This window comes from Adiantum capillus-veneris, chromosome 14 (assembly GCF_014529385.1).
Source record: "Adiantum capillus-veneris isolate H3 chromosome 14, ASM1452938v2, whole genome shotgun sequence".
Lineage (NCBI taxonomy): Eukaryota > Viridiplantae > Streptophyta > Polypodiopsida > Polypodiales > Pteridaceae > Adiantum > Adiantum capillus-veneris.
Window position 1 is genome coordinate 18,247,876 of NC_140944.1, and position 16,495 is coordinate 18,264,370.

The following is a 16,495-nucleotide window of genomic DNA, read 5'->3' on the forward strand; positions in this document are numbered from 1 at the left end:
CATTTTTGCTGCATGTTGTGAGGTTGGAACTCTTCACCCTTTGCAAACAATTACTTCATTACTCTTTTTTTATTTAAATTTCTTGATAACGACTCTCTCTATCTTCATGGCTTGATCAAGGTGTAGCAAAGGGATAAGGGTCTAGCTTTTCTCATAGAAGCTGATAGATCTTCATTTTGTCCAATAATCTGGCTAAGATCTTTCAACATCATGAACCATGGAGACAAGGTCTACAAACTTGTTCCCTTTTTTGACTAGTAGGGATAGCTTTTGCACTCTCAAGGGTCTCAATAGATAGTCTGTAGAAGTTTCCGAACGTTGTAAGGGCAAGTTGTAGCTCACTACCCAACTCCAATAGACAAGCATTGGTTGATTGCTTTACAAGAATAGCAAAGAGCCTGTTGGCCCCAACTGGTTTCAAATTAGACCATAGTAGGTGACGATGTTCTATAAATGTAGCTTCAAAAGGAACCACATTCAAAATACATGTCCATGAGAGTATCTACCTAGCACATTCCGACACTTCAACTCATAACACAAAACAAGAAATCCCCCCTATAATTCGCATCATGGATATGCATACCCTTGTCAATGGAGCATTACCCAAATTAAGCTAAGGGCATTGCTCAGACAAGCCTTAAACATGGATTTTCTTAACTAGATGGCTGAACCACATATTATGCTCCAAAGATACAAGCATAGGCAACACTTATAAGGATGGCCTCATCGTGATCAATTCATTACAGTCAAGAACTGGCGGGCGGCTATGTCGCCGGCCATTTCGAAAAGCCTTTCTCGCAAGTCCACCGCTTGGACGCCGCCATTAGAAGCTTGCTGCAGACGATGCAGCAGTTTGCGCATCTCCTCGTGGCGAATGTGCGCCATCGCTTGCAGCCTCTTGGCGGTGAAGAGCTCCAGCGTGTAGAGCTTGCGCATCTGTGTTGGGTTAAATAAACATAATTCCAGCTGTCATGCCTCGAGAAACCAAGAGGCATGAATACCTTTTCAAATCCCCATACACAAGCCTACTTATAACCTCTTGTAACCCGCGAGTATAACAAGAAGTGGACACACACCCCTTCGTCTACATCTCTGCGTACTCTCTCTTCTCTCCCTAATCTCTGTGTGTGTAACATGTAAGAATCTCTGATGTACACTCTTGATAGTGGACGCCCTCCTGGGCAAGTACAACAACATGGTATCATTCGCCAAAAGAAGCCGATCTTGCCTCTTTCTTCTGATGGTACTTTACAATACCCCTGCTGCCTGCGTGAAGAAACCCTAACTGCTCCACCCAATGCAGGCCCTGAAGCAGATGAAGCCGCCCTTGTTGTGTTCTTTCTCGCAACCCCTGCAAAACCGCCCTGCCTGAGTATTTCTGCTGCTGATGAAGATGCCGCTGACCTGCCATGCCACACACCCCATCTCTTGGCGCAAGTCAGATCAGCCCCTGAGGTGGGTTTCATAGGTTGGTCATGAAACCCACGAAGTCCCTTCTCCTGCTGCGCCAGAACATACTGAAGCCTTCCCACTATGTGCTGAGGAGGCTACCCTAATTGCAACCTTTCTTGCTGCTCTGCACGACCCTGAAGACTCTGACATCGCCGCTGACCCCTGTGTGGATGAAACCTCAGTCCGGCCCCTTGCTGCTGCTCACGCATGCGCTTCTGAAGCAAACCAAGAGACCATTGCTAATGAAAATGTTGTCCTTGACGAAGAGGACCATGATAATGCTGCGCTTTTTCTTGGAGAAGTCAATGTTTCAGATGCTGATATGGACTTCCTGACAGCCGATCTCTCCATGGCCGAAGAAACAGATGAAGCCGCAGCTGTGCATAAGGTGTTTTCTGGAGAGGTTCTTCCTCCAATGCATAGGTTGCCAGTCGGCACCCTCGAAGCCTATTCTGAGCATTTTACTGAATCAAAACTGGGACTGCCTCACCTCAATTTTGCTGCCTTTATGATGGCTCAAGACGCATCCGATTTTGAATATTTTTACATAGACGATGGCCAGCTGGTTGGTTTCCGTCTTCACGAAATCTTGGGTCTGATCCTCCCAAGAATCGATACAGTATGTTTTATTGTAGCAAATGAACTTCAACAACCTCCAGAGGAGCAGACTCAGCCAGCCAATTGTATTCACATGGACTTTAAGATTACAACCTGTACAAGAGCACTCCAGCTTGGACCTGCTCACGATGATGAAAAGAATCTGCAAATATACACTGATAAGCGAAGCATTGCTTCTGAAAATGAACCCACAGCTACTGATGCTGATGTAGCCTTTTGTGCTGATGGCATTGAAGATTCTGCTACAGCCAGCAAGCCCCTTCTTTTACTTATTGCTCATGTTCTTCTCAATGATGGCCTTCATGGTTCCCGTTTGAGAGTCTCAGTAGATAATCAAGACACTGATGCAATGAACCCTTCCCCAACCTTGATGGATATAATCAAACGTGTGCCTCACCCTTACAACTTGGATGTTAGTGATGCTTATCATACTGTTCCCAAGTGTGCATTTTGTTGCTCATGTCCTCATCAACAAATCTCAACCTCCTGCCGAAGTGGAAGACTTCTGTCCCGAAAACCTCCTGATCCTCCCAATGATGGCGATTCACTTTTCTTCAGCATCCCATCAGTCTTGAGCTTGACCTTCAATTTCCTGATGGAACTTGCATTGGTGGACTGTTTTCTCCTACTGATGCGGATGATGCAGATACGACGCTCGCGTCAAGGTCGAAAGGGGGAAGTCTTGCTGAAATGATTCAACCTCAACACTCGCTCGTGAAGCCTTGTGCGTTCGAAATTCTGGACACAAATTTCAAGATAAAACCTTGCCAACAGCTGCTTTTTATCCCTCAACTCCTGTTTGATCCGGGATAATGAGCTTTAATCTCCATTGTACAAATTTCAAATTATGTCTTGCACCGGTTGCATTTGCGACCACAAAAAAAGAATGCACATAAACCACTTCACATAGGCACTATCTGATGCACATGTATCTAGGCCCATTCTCAATAAACGTATACACAATCTTCTCTCGGCATTCAGCTGAGGGGGGGATGTTGGGTTAAATAAACATAATTCCAGTTGTCATGCCTCGAGAAACCAAGAGGCACGAATACCTTTTCAAATCCCCATACACAAGCCTACTTATAACCTCTTGTAACCCACGAATATAACAAGAAGTGGACACACACCCCTTCGTCTACATCTCTGCGTACTCTCTCTTCTCTCCCTAATCTCTGTGTGTGTAACATGTAAGAATCTCTGATGTACACTCTTGATAGTGGACGCCCTCCTGGGCAAGTACAACAACAATCTGGACCCACCGCGGATTGTAGGAGCTGAAGCCCAAGGCCTTGTTGTAGCCATAGAAGACGTGGTCGGCGAAGGCATAGTGCACGCGGTTGGCGAAGACCTTGTCTTGCGTAGAGAGCAGCTCTTTAGCGGCCGCGGCGCTCGACACCACGATGGCTGGGTGGACACCAAGGCGGAGGCCCATAATCGGGCCATAGCCCTGCTTCATGCAGAGCTCTGCGAGCAGCTGATGGGGCCGGTCCTTGAGAAAGAGAGGCAAGTGCCCTACCACGGGCCAGGCACCAGGGGGGGACCGTGGGAATAGTGCTCTTTTCCGCCTTAGCTGCTTCTTCATCCTAGTGTATAGTAGAAGGGACAACGCCACTACCACAATGGCGGCGGCTCCAGCTAGCAGAACGGCATCACCCTTCTGCTGCAGCTGATGCTGTTGAACCCCGCCGCCGATGCCCATTGCCATCTCCATCTGTGCGTCTGCCCCTATCTCTCTCTCTTTCTTTGACGAGCTTTCAAATTAACCTTTAAATCTCAGAAATTGTATATTTTATTCCAGTGGCAATTAATTCACCCTCTGTTTGGCTTTCGTCCAAACACGTATTTCTTATTAATACTGTATTGCCATTTTCTCAAGCTGGCTTTCGTCCAACAAATCTCCAATTTAAATGCTACTGACGGTCGGCTCCAGCGCATCCTCAGCCAGCGCATGCGTGCAGCATAACCATATTTGTGTAAGGGTGCGTTCAGACTGCCCAGTCCGCACAATGATCCAGCGCTTGAAAAAAAGTTTTTACAAAAAACTTAGGCTATGGTCACACGAGACTTAGTTTCCACATACAGCAGTTGACCAAGCCTGACAGCATGCAGCTTTCCACCGGCATAGTTGTTGTGAGAACTTGTGACTATATCTTTCTTGGTGTAGTTTTCAAACTAATCCCGTTGCGTGCCGGTGAGTTCTCCTTTTCTCTCTCTTGTCTGTGCCTCACACTCCCTCTCACTACAAGCTGCTCCCCTTCACCCTTTGAGCGGCCTTACCTGCTCTAGTCAAAATCCATCACAAATTACTAAAAACTAAGCCTCACATGGCCATGCCCTTAGAAAACGTGCATATTGTGAAGTGCTCACATGTGGACGAGAGATTGAACCAAAGTGAGCATGTCTTGCCCTTGAGCAAGAACCTCCTTGTATTGAGATCTAGGTAATTACAACCATCATCTGTCCTCCCACAATAGGTGCTAGGACATGCCTGGGGACACACACACACTCACCCCTTAGGGGAAAAATTACTAAAAACTAAGCCTCACATGGCCATGCCTTAGGGAGTCAAAATCCATCACAAATTACTAAAAACTAAGCCTCACATGGCCATGCCCTTAGAAAACGTGCATATTGTGAAGTGCTCACATGTGGACGAGAGACTGAACCAAAGTGAGCATGTCTTGCCCTTGAGCAAGAACCTCCTTGTATTGAGATCTAGGTAATTACAACCATCATCTGTCCTCCACACTAGGTGCTAGGACATGCCTGGGGACACACACCACACTCACCCTTAGGGAGAAAAAGGTGGACGTCTTTTTTACAATTTTGGGTTGAGAATGGACTCGACAAGAGCGATTAACTCTGACACCTCATCTGGGGGGAGCGATCATACAATGGCTTAGAGGCTAGGGACTCAACTCGAGGGCTAGGCTCGACATCATGCTAAACATCATCAAGGCATGGAACTTGTACATCTCGCTTATGCAAACATTAGGTCGCTATCCCAATGTAATGGAAAAGACAAGAAAGGAAAAAATGTGGGTTGGGCACGATTTTTTTGGCAATATACATCCATCTCCATAAGGATATACGTGAGATCCAACAAGACAAAGACTAAGAAAAAACTATACATAGAAATTGGTGTCCTTCCGGTCTTCCAGCACTTCAGGTTAACAACTCTCCTTTTTTTTTTTCAAACTCACAATGGTGAGGGTTTATAAATATTTCCAAAGCAAAAAAAGTACATTGTAAGCCATGCTCCTTTAGAGCCATGGCATCAACCAAGACATAAAGCACAACAAAACTGTTACATCGAGTGACAAAGAGTGTCACCCTGACATTAGCACAAATGGAACTAAGAAAGGCTTGGGGTTTCCACAAAGGGGAGAATCCTACCACAACACACCCCTTGATCACCGAGCCAAATCCAAAGACATCCCACCAAAGTGAGATACTGCAAGTATCTTTTTTTCGTGCCGTTCTTTTTAACAAACTCACAGTGGTGGTTGTGACCCGATACCTTAACAATATGGCCAATGAGGTCCAGTTTTGGGTTTTGAAATCCAACTTCCTTAGTGAAGATCGTTGGCTTGTGTTGCACCTCCGCTGTAGGGCACTTTGTCTCTTTGCTACTTCCACTGAGGTTCATAGTTTCTATGCTTATCGACTCTAGCTTATCTCGAACCTCTTCATTAGGGTGCTATGTCTCCTTGCTTACCTCCTCCTGGTGCATCTCACTGACATCAGTGTCCTCTATAGGTAGTTTCGAATCCGAAAGGAGGCCCTGTCTCCCTGGCCACCTGTCTCCAAGTTGTTTTGATCATTGGGTTGCCATAACAACACCTGCCTCTCGGTAGTGTCTAGCATAATGTCCAATTCTTTGACACTTGTAGTAGGCGTTTGGAAACGAGGAAATGGCCAACTCTTGGCGAAAGGCAGCGAAGTCTACCATATTGAGATCTAGGTATTTGGGTATGGGCTTGCTCATGTCCCACATTATATATACTTTAACATCCAAGTCCAGTCTGACCCACTGCAGCCTGGGAATATATAGCACCTAGCCCATAAGTTTGGAAATAGTATCCACATGGCCCTGCAGCCAAAGAGGAAGGTAATTAAGTGTAACCCACATCAAGCAAAACTTCATAAACTCTTCATTCGAGCAAAACTCAGGTGTCCAAGGCATGGCATACACAAAGTATGAAGCTCCCCATATACCTCCTTTGATAACAAGGTCCTTCACGCTCGAAAAGGCACTCGGCCACATAAAATCCTTTGCCAACCGCTGTGAAGTGGCAGATGGAGTTTCTATTGTTCGTCGTCGCTACCACCCAATCACACAACCCTTGGGTAGACATTTGTTGGCTCAGAAAATATATGACCACCGAGTGGGAGCAACATGTCTCTAGCCCTGTAATGAAAGCTCATGATTGAAGTTAGCATGCATCACGAAGCCATCTTCAGTCTTGTACAGACTTAACAAATTCACCGCGTGCAGATCTCCGTTGAAAGTGTTTGTGTGCGCTCCTTGCCGCACTGTCGAAGCAAGGGACTTGCCGATACACCATGTGCGAGCGACAAATGGCTCCAAGCACACAACAAGCCTAAACTAGCAAGCTCAAGAGAGCAAAGGGTGTGTCACTCACCGCTCTACGCTCGCCTTCGTGGTGGATTCCTCGCCGCGATGAAGAAGAAGCTGGAGTCGTGCCGCGCTCAACCGCTTCGACGCCGTCGTGCCTTCGTAATGCTCGATCGCACACACACTCTCTCTCTCTCTCTCTCACATAGACACACACACAAGGAGGTGAAGAAGAAGAAGATGGAGATGGAGATGGAGATGGAGCAAGAGCACTCTTCTATTGCACAAATGAGAGAATTCCTGAAGTTTAAGTTTAGTTGGCTTTTATATGAGCTCACCTTATTCACACTTGGGCGCCCATGCTTAGCCAACTAATCCCTTGAATGTCCTAGTTAGAGTGCGCCTCTCATCGGCGATCACTCTTACCCTTTTCCTATTGGTCCGACAAGCCCGGTACCTGACTCTACCAAATACATAATACCGTCCGTGTAGGTGATGGGGTGTCCGTGAGCCGTGAGGGTTAACATGCCCCCCTTCCTGATGTAGATTCCGTCCTCGAAAGCTATTGAGTTGAATCTCGTTCATCGAGGTGGAAGAGCATTTGAGATGAATGTCCTTAGCCTTCTTCAGTCACTACAAAATCAAACAACATTGGCACAGTAATTGTATTCTCATAAGCGATTAAAAAGCATATGCAGTTTTAGGTAGACAAATTGATTGGTAAAAGAATTTCAAACAATTTGTCAGCAATGAACATTAAATTGCAATGTAATCAAATGCATAAACAAATGTAAAGGTAAAAAATTAAACAAGTATGGGGTCGCTAATTTGACGGTCGAACGAGGCACTAGAGATCGAATATTAATACCATGGGTAAGCTTCTTAATTTTTTGTGGTCAATTAAGTTGTTTAATCGCGAGAGCCAAGTATTCATGTTCGAGGGCTGACTAGAGGCTATATCTAGAAGACCTTGTAGTTAAGCTACCATAAAAGGAATTTCTCATGAAATCATCGCCTGACTGATTACTTTTTCTTTGACCCCCAAATTCTTTTCACAGTGATTCAATTTTGATGTGTGTGCTTATTTTGTATGCCTTGGGTTTTTTGCTTTTTAAGAAAAAGTGCCCATACTGGGAACCTCTAGGGCTCTAGTACCATAGGCGATACATGTGAGTGAAGTACCCAATCAAGCTGAGATTTCTCTTCCAGCTTAAGATTTTACAATGTGGCACTTTGATTTTTTGTTTGTTCATTTTCATCATTTTAATTTTGTAACTTTGGGGGGTCATATAACACTGATACACCTCCCCAGGCTCATCACACTAGTAAACTCCCTTTATAATACTTAAGCTAAAGGTCAATAGGGTCAAGCCCACTAGAAAGCCCTATTACATTTTACACAATGCTGCATAAATCGGATTAAGAACCTAAGTAACCATTGATTATTAGGAAGGCATTCCCCATGGTATTAAGAGAAGATCTCTAACGCCTAACTTGGTCAAACTAGCTTAGTCGGACTTGCTTGATTTTTAAATCTAGGCAAGTGATTATGACAAAAAATTACATTGAATTTAATGTTTGATACTAAGCAAATGCGCTGAATATTATGCTACCAATCACAATCAAAGCAGAGAAACATAGAATCAAAAAAGATAAGGGGCAATGCTAATGGACAAGAAACACCTGTTTGTGTCGATGGTTGCGCTTGATTTGAAGAGTGAGTCGAGATAAAGATTCCATGAAGGTCCAAATCCTATCAATAGCAACACGCTCCTGTACACACTAGGAAACAAAAGGAATACCTCCAGGAGGCACATCAGTGGGAAGAAGGAACTTTGCTAATCACTCAACTCTAAAACAAAAACAGTCCTATTGTACTAATCTTACTTACCCTCCATCATGCGAGTGATGAGGATCAAAGGTGTTTAATGACATAGGTTTCTGTTTCAGTGTACGGATGTAAATGTGTAGGTCTGTGTCAATGTTTTGACTTTTATTGTGCATACTCGTTTGCTAATTGCTCTTGCTCTTTATTTTTTTGTTTTTTGTGAGTATAAGGCTATATATATACATTCCCTAAGATTGATATATTGAGAGGTCAGGGAAAAAGGAGTGAGAGGGAAACAAATGAATGATGACTGTCAGCAAACACTCCCCCCTTCCTTGGGTAGATCATACCGTTTGAAATGAGCTTGTCACCCTTTGAAACCAATTGTTTCAGTTGGTAATAGGTGAGGATTTTTGCCAGTAGTTTTCTCTTACCTTAGGTGCCTCATCGAGTTGCAAGGGTGGTAAGGTACTTTCCCAGGATCGAACTTGAAGTGGTTCATCAGGTGATTCTTGAACACTGGGAAGTGTGGATTCCTTTGTAGCTTCATGGAGGTCTACTATTGTAGGTGGAGACTCTGGAGAAGGTTTTACCTCTATGGATGCATTATATGAGGAGCTAGAAGCTTCATGGGACTCCCCCTTCCTGAGCTAGGTGGAACAAATTGTTCTTTGTTCGGTACCCAAACTAGCTCTGGAGCGGGTGTGTAGCATTCTGTGATTTTTTTTTCACGATCGTTGATTCGTTTCGGAGCCACAGGATTCATCTCACATGGGTCAGGTGACAGGTAAGAACACAATCTATTTTGGCACCAGATTTGATCATTTCATGATAGTAGCCTTAGGCTTCAATAGTGTTTAGGTATCCATCGCAACATTTTCTTACTTTTCTTGGAGCGAGTGGGACGTTTCTTACAAGGCTTTGTTTTTTAGTACTAGCTATGGTCTCTAAAGAAGCTTTAGGGACCCCTTGTATGTTTTCTTCGTTATATAGAATGAATTTGTCAGAAATGCTAACATCCACATACTAACAAGCTTTACATATTTAACCACCTCATTGTTACCCCTTATACCCATTTCCCCAAGTATCTATGGTTGCCGCTAGGTGTACCCAATCGACATTGTCTGACTCAACCATTCCGGGTAGGATATCCATATAAGGAGAGTTCTCCCCAATATCCGTGTCTTCGTTACATGTGTAACAATACTGTAATGGAGCTGAGTGAATTGTTGTGTCTGATCGATTATCAATGATGAATTTCTTTCCTAGAGGATGCGTTCGACCACTTAAAAGATCAACTCGAATGACAGAGTCTTGGAACTGTAAGTAGACGTGGTTTTTGGACCATTCATGCATCATTTTTGCTTCCCTCATGAATGGACGCCCTAAGATCATCTCAAATGACATAGGATGCTTGGAAAAATCCATAACAATGAAAGTATGCCTTACCTTGTGTCCAAGACCTTGATCTTGAGATCCTTTAGCATTCCAATAGGCGTAACAATAGATCCATTAGCCATTTTTACCACTACTCTTGTGGCTTCAAGGTGATGTCGCCCCATAGACTCCCAACAACTCTTTGTCACCATGCTGACTCCCGCACCACCGTCAAGGACCCCCTTTACAATTAATCCTTTAGTAGTGATTGGTAGAGTAGCATTAGATTCATCACCTTCAAAGTATTGCCCCAACTTGTTAACAGGTACTTCAATTACAGATTCATGTCCCGCTAGGTCAGATGGTGGTGCTAAATGTTCCTCATCATTCATTACCGAGTCAGGTTTGTTCATATGTGCAAACTGTGGTAATCCAGCCTGTAATTCTCCATTGAGGAAGGCTCGAAGAGCTGAGACTAGCTCTGGGTCTTTATATAGTTTGGACATGATGGTGGTTCTAACTTCTGAAGACATGAAATCCAATCAATATGGCAACATTTAATGGCATCTTGTGGGACGTAGGACCCTGACAAGAGAATGGTGAAGATGGAATCTCCACTTCCTCAAGGGGGTCAGGCATTCCCTCATTGAACATTCTCTCTAGTAGGAAAGGTATGTGTCCACTTTCAGATGTCCTACCCTCACTCTCTTCCCGAATGATACTGGGTATAGCTAACGGCCTGTAGTTCTTGTGAGGTTGAACTTGTGTGGGAAACACTATGTCCGACATCTGGATATGTTTGGGTTCAGGTTCTAATTTTCGTTGAGTTTCTTCCACCAAACCCCTCAATTGTTGGACTCGTTCAATTTCCACTGTTGGGTTTGGATAGGTTCCAATCTTTCTCTTGCAATCCTCATTTTTTGTCTCTCGTGGCTTATCTTGGGGGTTCGCAACTGGGTGGTTTAACTTTGAATACTCTTTTGGTGTTCGTCGTAATTCCCTCTCGTGATCCTCCTCACTGGCTTTTTCCTTTGTAGTAGCAGTTTTGGTCTCAGTGGTCTCGATCGAATCTAAGTCATCCTCAGGGTCATTCATATACACGGGATCCTCTCCTGTCCCTATGTTAGTCTTTGAACTAGATTTTGAGCTAGAAGCAATAAGGGATTTCTTTCTTCGTGTTTTCTTCTTTCTCGCTCGGCCAATGGATGCAGCATCTCTCTCTTCGAGGATGTAATTTTGCTTTTGGAGCATCGACCGTGTGAGTGCATTCACTGGTGCTATGTTTATAGTTGGTGGTGTCCCATCAACAATCTCTATTAAGTTCAATGGTGTGATTTTCGGCGCGTTTGGATTGTTAGGACACTGTGCGATCAAATGATCTATGCCACAACGATTACAAATGAGTATTGGCATTGCGAATGCACTCCCTTGACTTGTTTGCATTAGTGCAACATTCTTTTGCATTCTAATGGGGCACTCAACTACTCGATGTGGTCCACCACATTCGTAGCACTGAAGAGGTGGTCTCCTGGCAAAACTATTAATGTTTTGGCCTCTTGCTGCTAGCGCAGTAGCTTGATATACCGGTTTGATTTGTCCCCAATGGTCTTCCATATAGTACATGGGACACTCCTCAAGCATGTCGACTCCATAGGTGATACTAGAGTCTATGTCCTCTTCGCAATCTACATAAGTACTAGATGACTCGCAACCTATTTGGTTCATAGGTGTAACTCTTGGATGAGGGGGTTGCGATCCTAGCACTGGAAGTGGCAACGTTGTGGTTTGGACCACATTTTGCGTTCTAGGGACCACGTGCTGTAATGGCAACTGTTGCTCCATGGGTGGGGTAGGCATCAATGCAGGAACTCGAGGTGAGTCTGCCCAAGCTATAGGCGGTCTATTTTCCATGATGTGTTTAAGCATTAGGCAATCCTTCGCTTGATGGCCATACCTACCACACGCGTTACAAGTCCCGTTAAACTTTACTCTGAAAGTAGGGCATTCACTCGTAGTATGTGGGCCCAAGCAAATTGAGCACCATTGTTGCTCCCTTCTTGGATACATATGAGTGTTTTGTGGAGCACGATTACCCCTAAGGCTTTCTTGGATGGCCTTGGTGAGATCTGCCAAAGTCATCTCAGATATCATTTACTCTTTCACGATTGGCTTTATCTTCATTGGCTCATGCCCTGACGATTGCGAGCTACTAGACTTCGGCTCGCAGACACTCTTTCTCCTGCAATCATTAAATTATCCTCCAATTGGATTGCATTCATGGTGACTGCTTCCCAAGTAGTGATACCTCTAATGACTAGGCCATTATAGATACTTTCATGTCGTAGTCCCCTAATGAATCTATCGAGCAATTGGTTGTTGTTGAATCGCTCGTTTGGATTGCATCGAGAATTCAAATTCTTTAGGCGACTAATGAAGTCTCTCACGGATTCACCTTCTTCTCGTTGGGCTTTGTGGAGCTGAGAGGCTACCCCAAATTACTCCCTCTTGTATGTATTCTTTTAAGAACAGTCTCCTAAGAGTAGAGTAGATCGTTTTCTCTTCTACTCTTAAGGTTCTATACCAATCTCCAGCCTTTCCGCTTAGGGTCAAACTCAAAGCCTTACACTTATGTAGCTCATTGTGCTCTTCCAAGGAATCGCACACATGTTCAAAGACTTCCATATGCTTTCTAGCATCTCCGTCTCCACTGTATTTTTTGTGAGCTTAGCTACTTGAACTGCCTTGCTCCTAGGCTCTCTATCAGGTGCACTACGCATGTTTTCCGCAATAGAGCGACCAAATCTCCTATTTGAGTAGGTATAATGGTTGTATGTGCTCCTGGAACCACATGTGAGATGGGAGTTGGCCTTGGCCTTGGCATACGCGCGGCTCTTGGGTCCCATATTTCGTATGGTGGTGTACCAGACGGTGGTCCAAAGTTTACAGGTGTAGCCTTAGGCATAGGGGGTGCCTGATATGGCATGTTATTATTAAATGGCATGGCTCCACTTGTATAAGAGCTTGGATAATGCCATTGTGGATTGTAAGCTCTTGGAATAATCGGAGGTGTAGGAGCTACATGAGGCTGAGGTAGGACAGGTGCACATGATTGATACATACATGTAGGTATAGTTGGGGGCACTGTGCTACTAGGCATCGGCGCAGTATTAACAAATGAACTCCATACTTCTTGTCATTCACCACTGGGATATCATGGTATCATCATATCACTTAGACTAAGAAAGATCATAAGATGAAGAAAGATCTGGGAAGGTTTGCCAGCTTGTGGGCTCAGATTGTACTGAGGCTCCTGACGAAACAACATATGGAGGATCAATGGGGCTCACTGAGGGAGTCTCCATTTGTGATAGGGTTGGTTGGTTGGCCTTTCCCGTATCCAAGAATCTCATTAGGCATGTTGAAGGCATGTTGATCCCTGTGTTCTGTCTTTCTAACTCGACAATCCTATGGAGAACATCACAGACTTTCTGTTGTTGCTCATCTATGCTAGTAGCACCCGATGTGGATTGTAGAACATCTAACCAACCCACATGATAGGTGTGTCCTGTGTACCGATCAGTTAAAGCTTCTGCTTGTAGGTCATACTCCCAATTTTCGTTTAGAAATATCCCATCTATGCCTGGCGTGCTGGAGGTTTCCCTCGAAGTGGAAGCATTATTGCTCCCCATTGCTTGCCCCTCCGTGACTGCTACCTTGGGAGCACTCGGTTGCTCAGCTGGCATGATTGTTGTCATAGGAGCCTTTGCTTTCAGGGCTCGACTTTGTTCTAGCCTTCGTAGGTTCTCAATTTCCCTCTCCCTTGTTGCTTGCATATAGCGTTCGATCTCTTGTACTTCGGCAAGACTCCTACCATCGGGTAGTAAAACCTCAGAGGGAGATAGTCCTAAAGGATCAGGAGGTACAGTGGATGGAACATTCACATGCACACTCTCAAGAAGCATAGAGTCTATTTTAGGCATGAATGACAAATCTACTTCCCCACTCCCTTCATTTATTTCATTAACCGCATGTTCGGAGCGAGTAGCTCTACTAAGGGTCTCTTTTAAGCGGCTAAACACGCTGGACCCGGGCCGTGGGCCCATGGCATGCATGTCTTGACTTGAACTATCAGGGTTTGGTGTAGGATACCCCTCCATGACTTCGTAGTCAGAGGAAGAATCACTAGACGCGATATGAGGATCTTGGTTCACGCTACCTTGAGTCCCGGCCGAAGGTCCAGAACCTAGGGTGGAGGAATAATGGGTGCCTGCGTAAATGGAGGCACTACCAATATGCTCGTGCTCTAACACTCGTCTAGAGCGTAGGTACATGTGACTTGGATCTGAGCTAGAAGTGTCAGAGAGTGCCCGTGAAGGCTGCTCACCTAGTATTTTTGGGTGTTTTGCAACCCAAGTCTTTTCGTTATTCTTGGTTATTTTTTGTAACCAAGCCACAAAATATGGCGTGTAATAGCTCAAGACGAGCGTTTTGGCTAAAGGAACGTGCCGTGCTTTACCGCTCCCTATTCGGCTACGTGAAGCCCTCAAAATCCTAAAAATAGTCTTTATAGTCCTCGAAATCCTAAAAATAGTTTTAAATATAAAAAGGTGTATAAACTATATTTTAAAACTGAGGACTGAGGTCTGGGTTTGAGCTTGGGCTGGGGATCATGATCCTTCTTTTTATTTTTATTTTTCTTTATTTTTTTAAGATTTTTTTTTTTAAAGTCGCCACGGCCTCGCCGCGCACGCGTGCACACACACACTTAACCTACACCTAACTTATCTACTTACAGCTAATAGAGATACTGCCACACACACTCTAACACTGTTTACACAGTACTACAGTAGCTAACAGATCTACAAAACTAACCTTACAGAACTAACATTGAACCTTACAGAACTAACATTCCATAGCTAATACCTTAATTCTAACAGTACATTGCAAAAAAATTGTAACTCCTTCTTTACAGAAAACAAAAAAGACAGTACAGTGTAACAAAAATCTTCTCCACACAACCACACACCTTCCTTCTTCACAAATCCTTCAATTGAAATTGCATCACAAGAAAGCCGTAAAGTGCTTAACCGAGCTTAGTGTAGGGCATTTCCCCGGCAGCAGCGCCAAAAATGTGCGCTCCTTGCCGCACTGTCGAAGCAAGGGACTTTGCCGATACACCGTGTGCGAGCCACAAATGGCTCCAAGCACACAACAAGCCTAAACTAGCAAGCTCAAAGAGCAAAGGGTGTGTCACTCACCGCTCTACGCTCGCCTTCGTGGTGGATTCCTCGCCGCGATGAAGAAGAAGCATGCAGTCGTGCCGCGCTCAACCGCTTCGCCGTCGTCGTGCCTTCGTAATGCTCGATCACACACACACACTCCCTCTCTCTGTCTCTCTCTCTCTCACATACACACACACACAAGGAGGTGAAGAAGAAGAAGATGGAGATGGAGATGGAGCAAGACACTCTTCTATTGCACAAATGAGAGAATGCCTAAATTTTAGGTTTAGTTGGCTTTTATATGAGCTCACCCCATTCACACTTGGGCCGCCCATGCTTAGCCAACTAATCCCTGTGAATGTCCCAGTTAGAGTGCGCCTCATCATCGCGATCACTCTTACCCTTTTCCTATTGGTCCGACAAGCCCGGTACCTGACTCTACCAAATACATAATACACGTCCGTCGTAGGTGATGGGGTGTCCGTGAAGCCGTGAGGGTTAACAGTTTGCATGCCAAAAGATGATGGCTTCGTAATCTTCTCGTGCTTGGAGGCATCGGCCATAGAATCATTCACCCTTTTCCTTACCTTCAGTTGCAAACAAAAAGTCCATGTCTAACAAATTACCCATGCCCTTTGGATTTGGCCGCTCCCTTGAGGAGACGCATCCGCTGTCAAGATTCATTGCCACCCACCGACTAGAGCCGGTGTGACTCCCCTTATAGCAAGACAATGGAAAAAAGCGCTTAATATGCCTCGCCAGCACGCGTATTATGTCCACCAAGGATAGAAGCACACTTAGAATCAAGCTAGCTGAGGTGGGTAGATCACGCTCCACAGAATCTCACCCATAGAATATCTGGAGCAGCTCGCGGCCCGAGCATAAAAGATATGTTAGTGTTACTCGATGTGACCCGTACGTGCACTTCATTGCATTGAAAGATTTGTTTTCAATCTGTCGCTTGTTCATACAATAGAGGTATTGTCAGGCATTGGTCAATCACCGTCCATCAAAGTTGGTGGACTAAGTGTTTTCTCAAGGTCCGATAGCCATTCCTTGTTGTTGAGACTACATACTCTGCATCAAAGAAGAAGATGGACCGTTCTACAAGCTCCAACGCAGTGCGAATATAGCAATGAGCTGAACGCAAAGCAATGAGCCTCAAAAGTTCAGAAGAGCGCCTCCAGAAGCTCCCATTCCGTAAATGTTGATGGAAAAATATTTGCACAATCCAAACACCATGCCCAGAGAGTTTCATCATCAGAGACCATGTATTTTTGAAGATTTTGCAATTTCCATGTCCATTTACAAAAGAGAAAGCGCTAGACTCCAAATTTGACCCCTAGAAATTATTGTTTGAAAAAACCAACATTTATGTCCACATTGCTTCCTCCTATTGCTCCACTACTTAATCAC

General features: G+C 44.6%; 1 protein-coding gene and 1 pseudogene across 1 annotated transcript; one reads left to right on the forward strand and one right to left on the reverse strand.

The window, feature by feature from the left end:
* The first annotated feature begins 1,123 nt into the window (after positions 1-1,123).
* On the forward strand, positions 1,124-3,191 carry LOC147442022 (uncharacterized; annotated as a pseudogene).
* Positions 3,192-3,200: 9 nt separating this feature from the next.
* LOC147442023 (cytochrome P450 71D11-like) lies at positions 3,201-3,784 on the reverse strand. Its single transcript, XM_086529565.1, has one exon. It carries the CDS (start codon positions 3,782-3,784, stop codon positions 3,239-3,241), a length of 546 nt encoding a protein of 181 aa, XP_086385691.1. The 3' UTR covers positions 3,201-3,238.
* Between the last annotated feature and the right edge of the window lie 12,711 nt (positions 3,785-16,495).

Excerpts from the sequence above, each read along its gene's own strand:
- LOC147442023 (XM_086529565.1), bottom strand. The coding sequence starts at position 3,784 with ATGGAGATGGCAATGGGCATCGGCGGCGGGGTTCAACAGCATCAGCTG.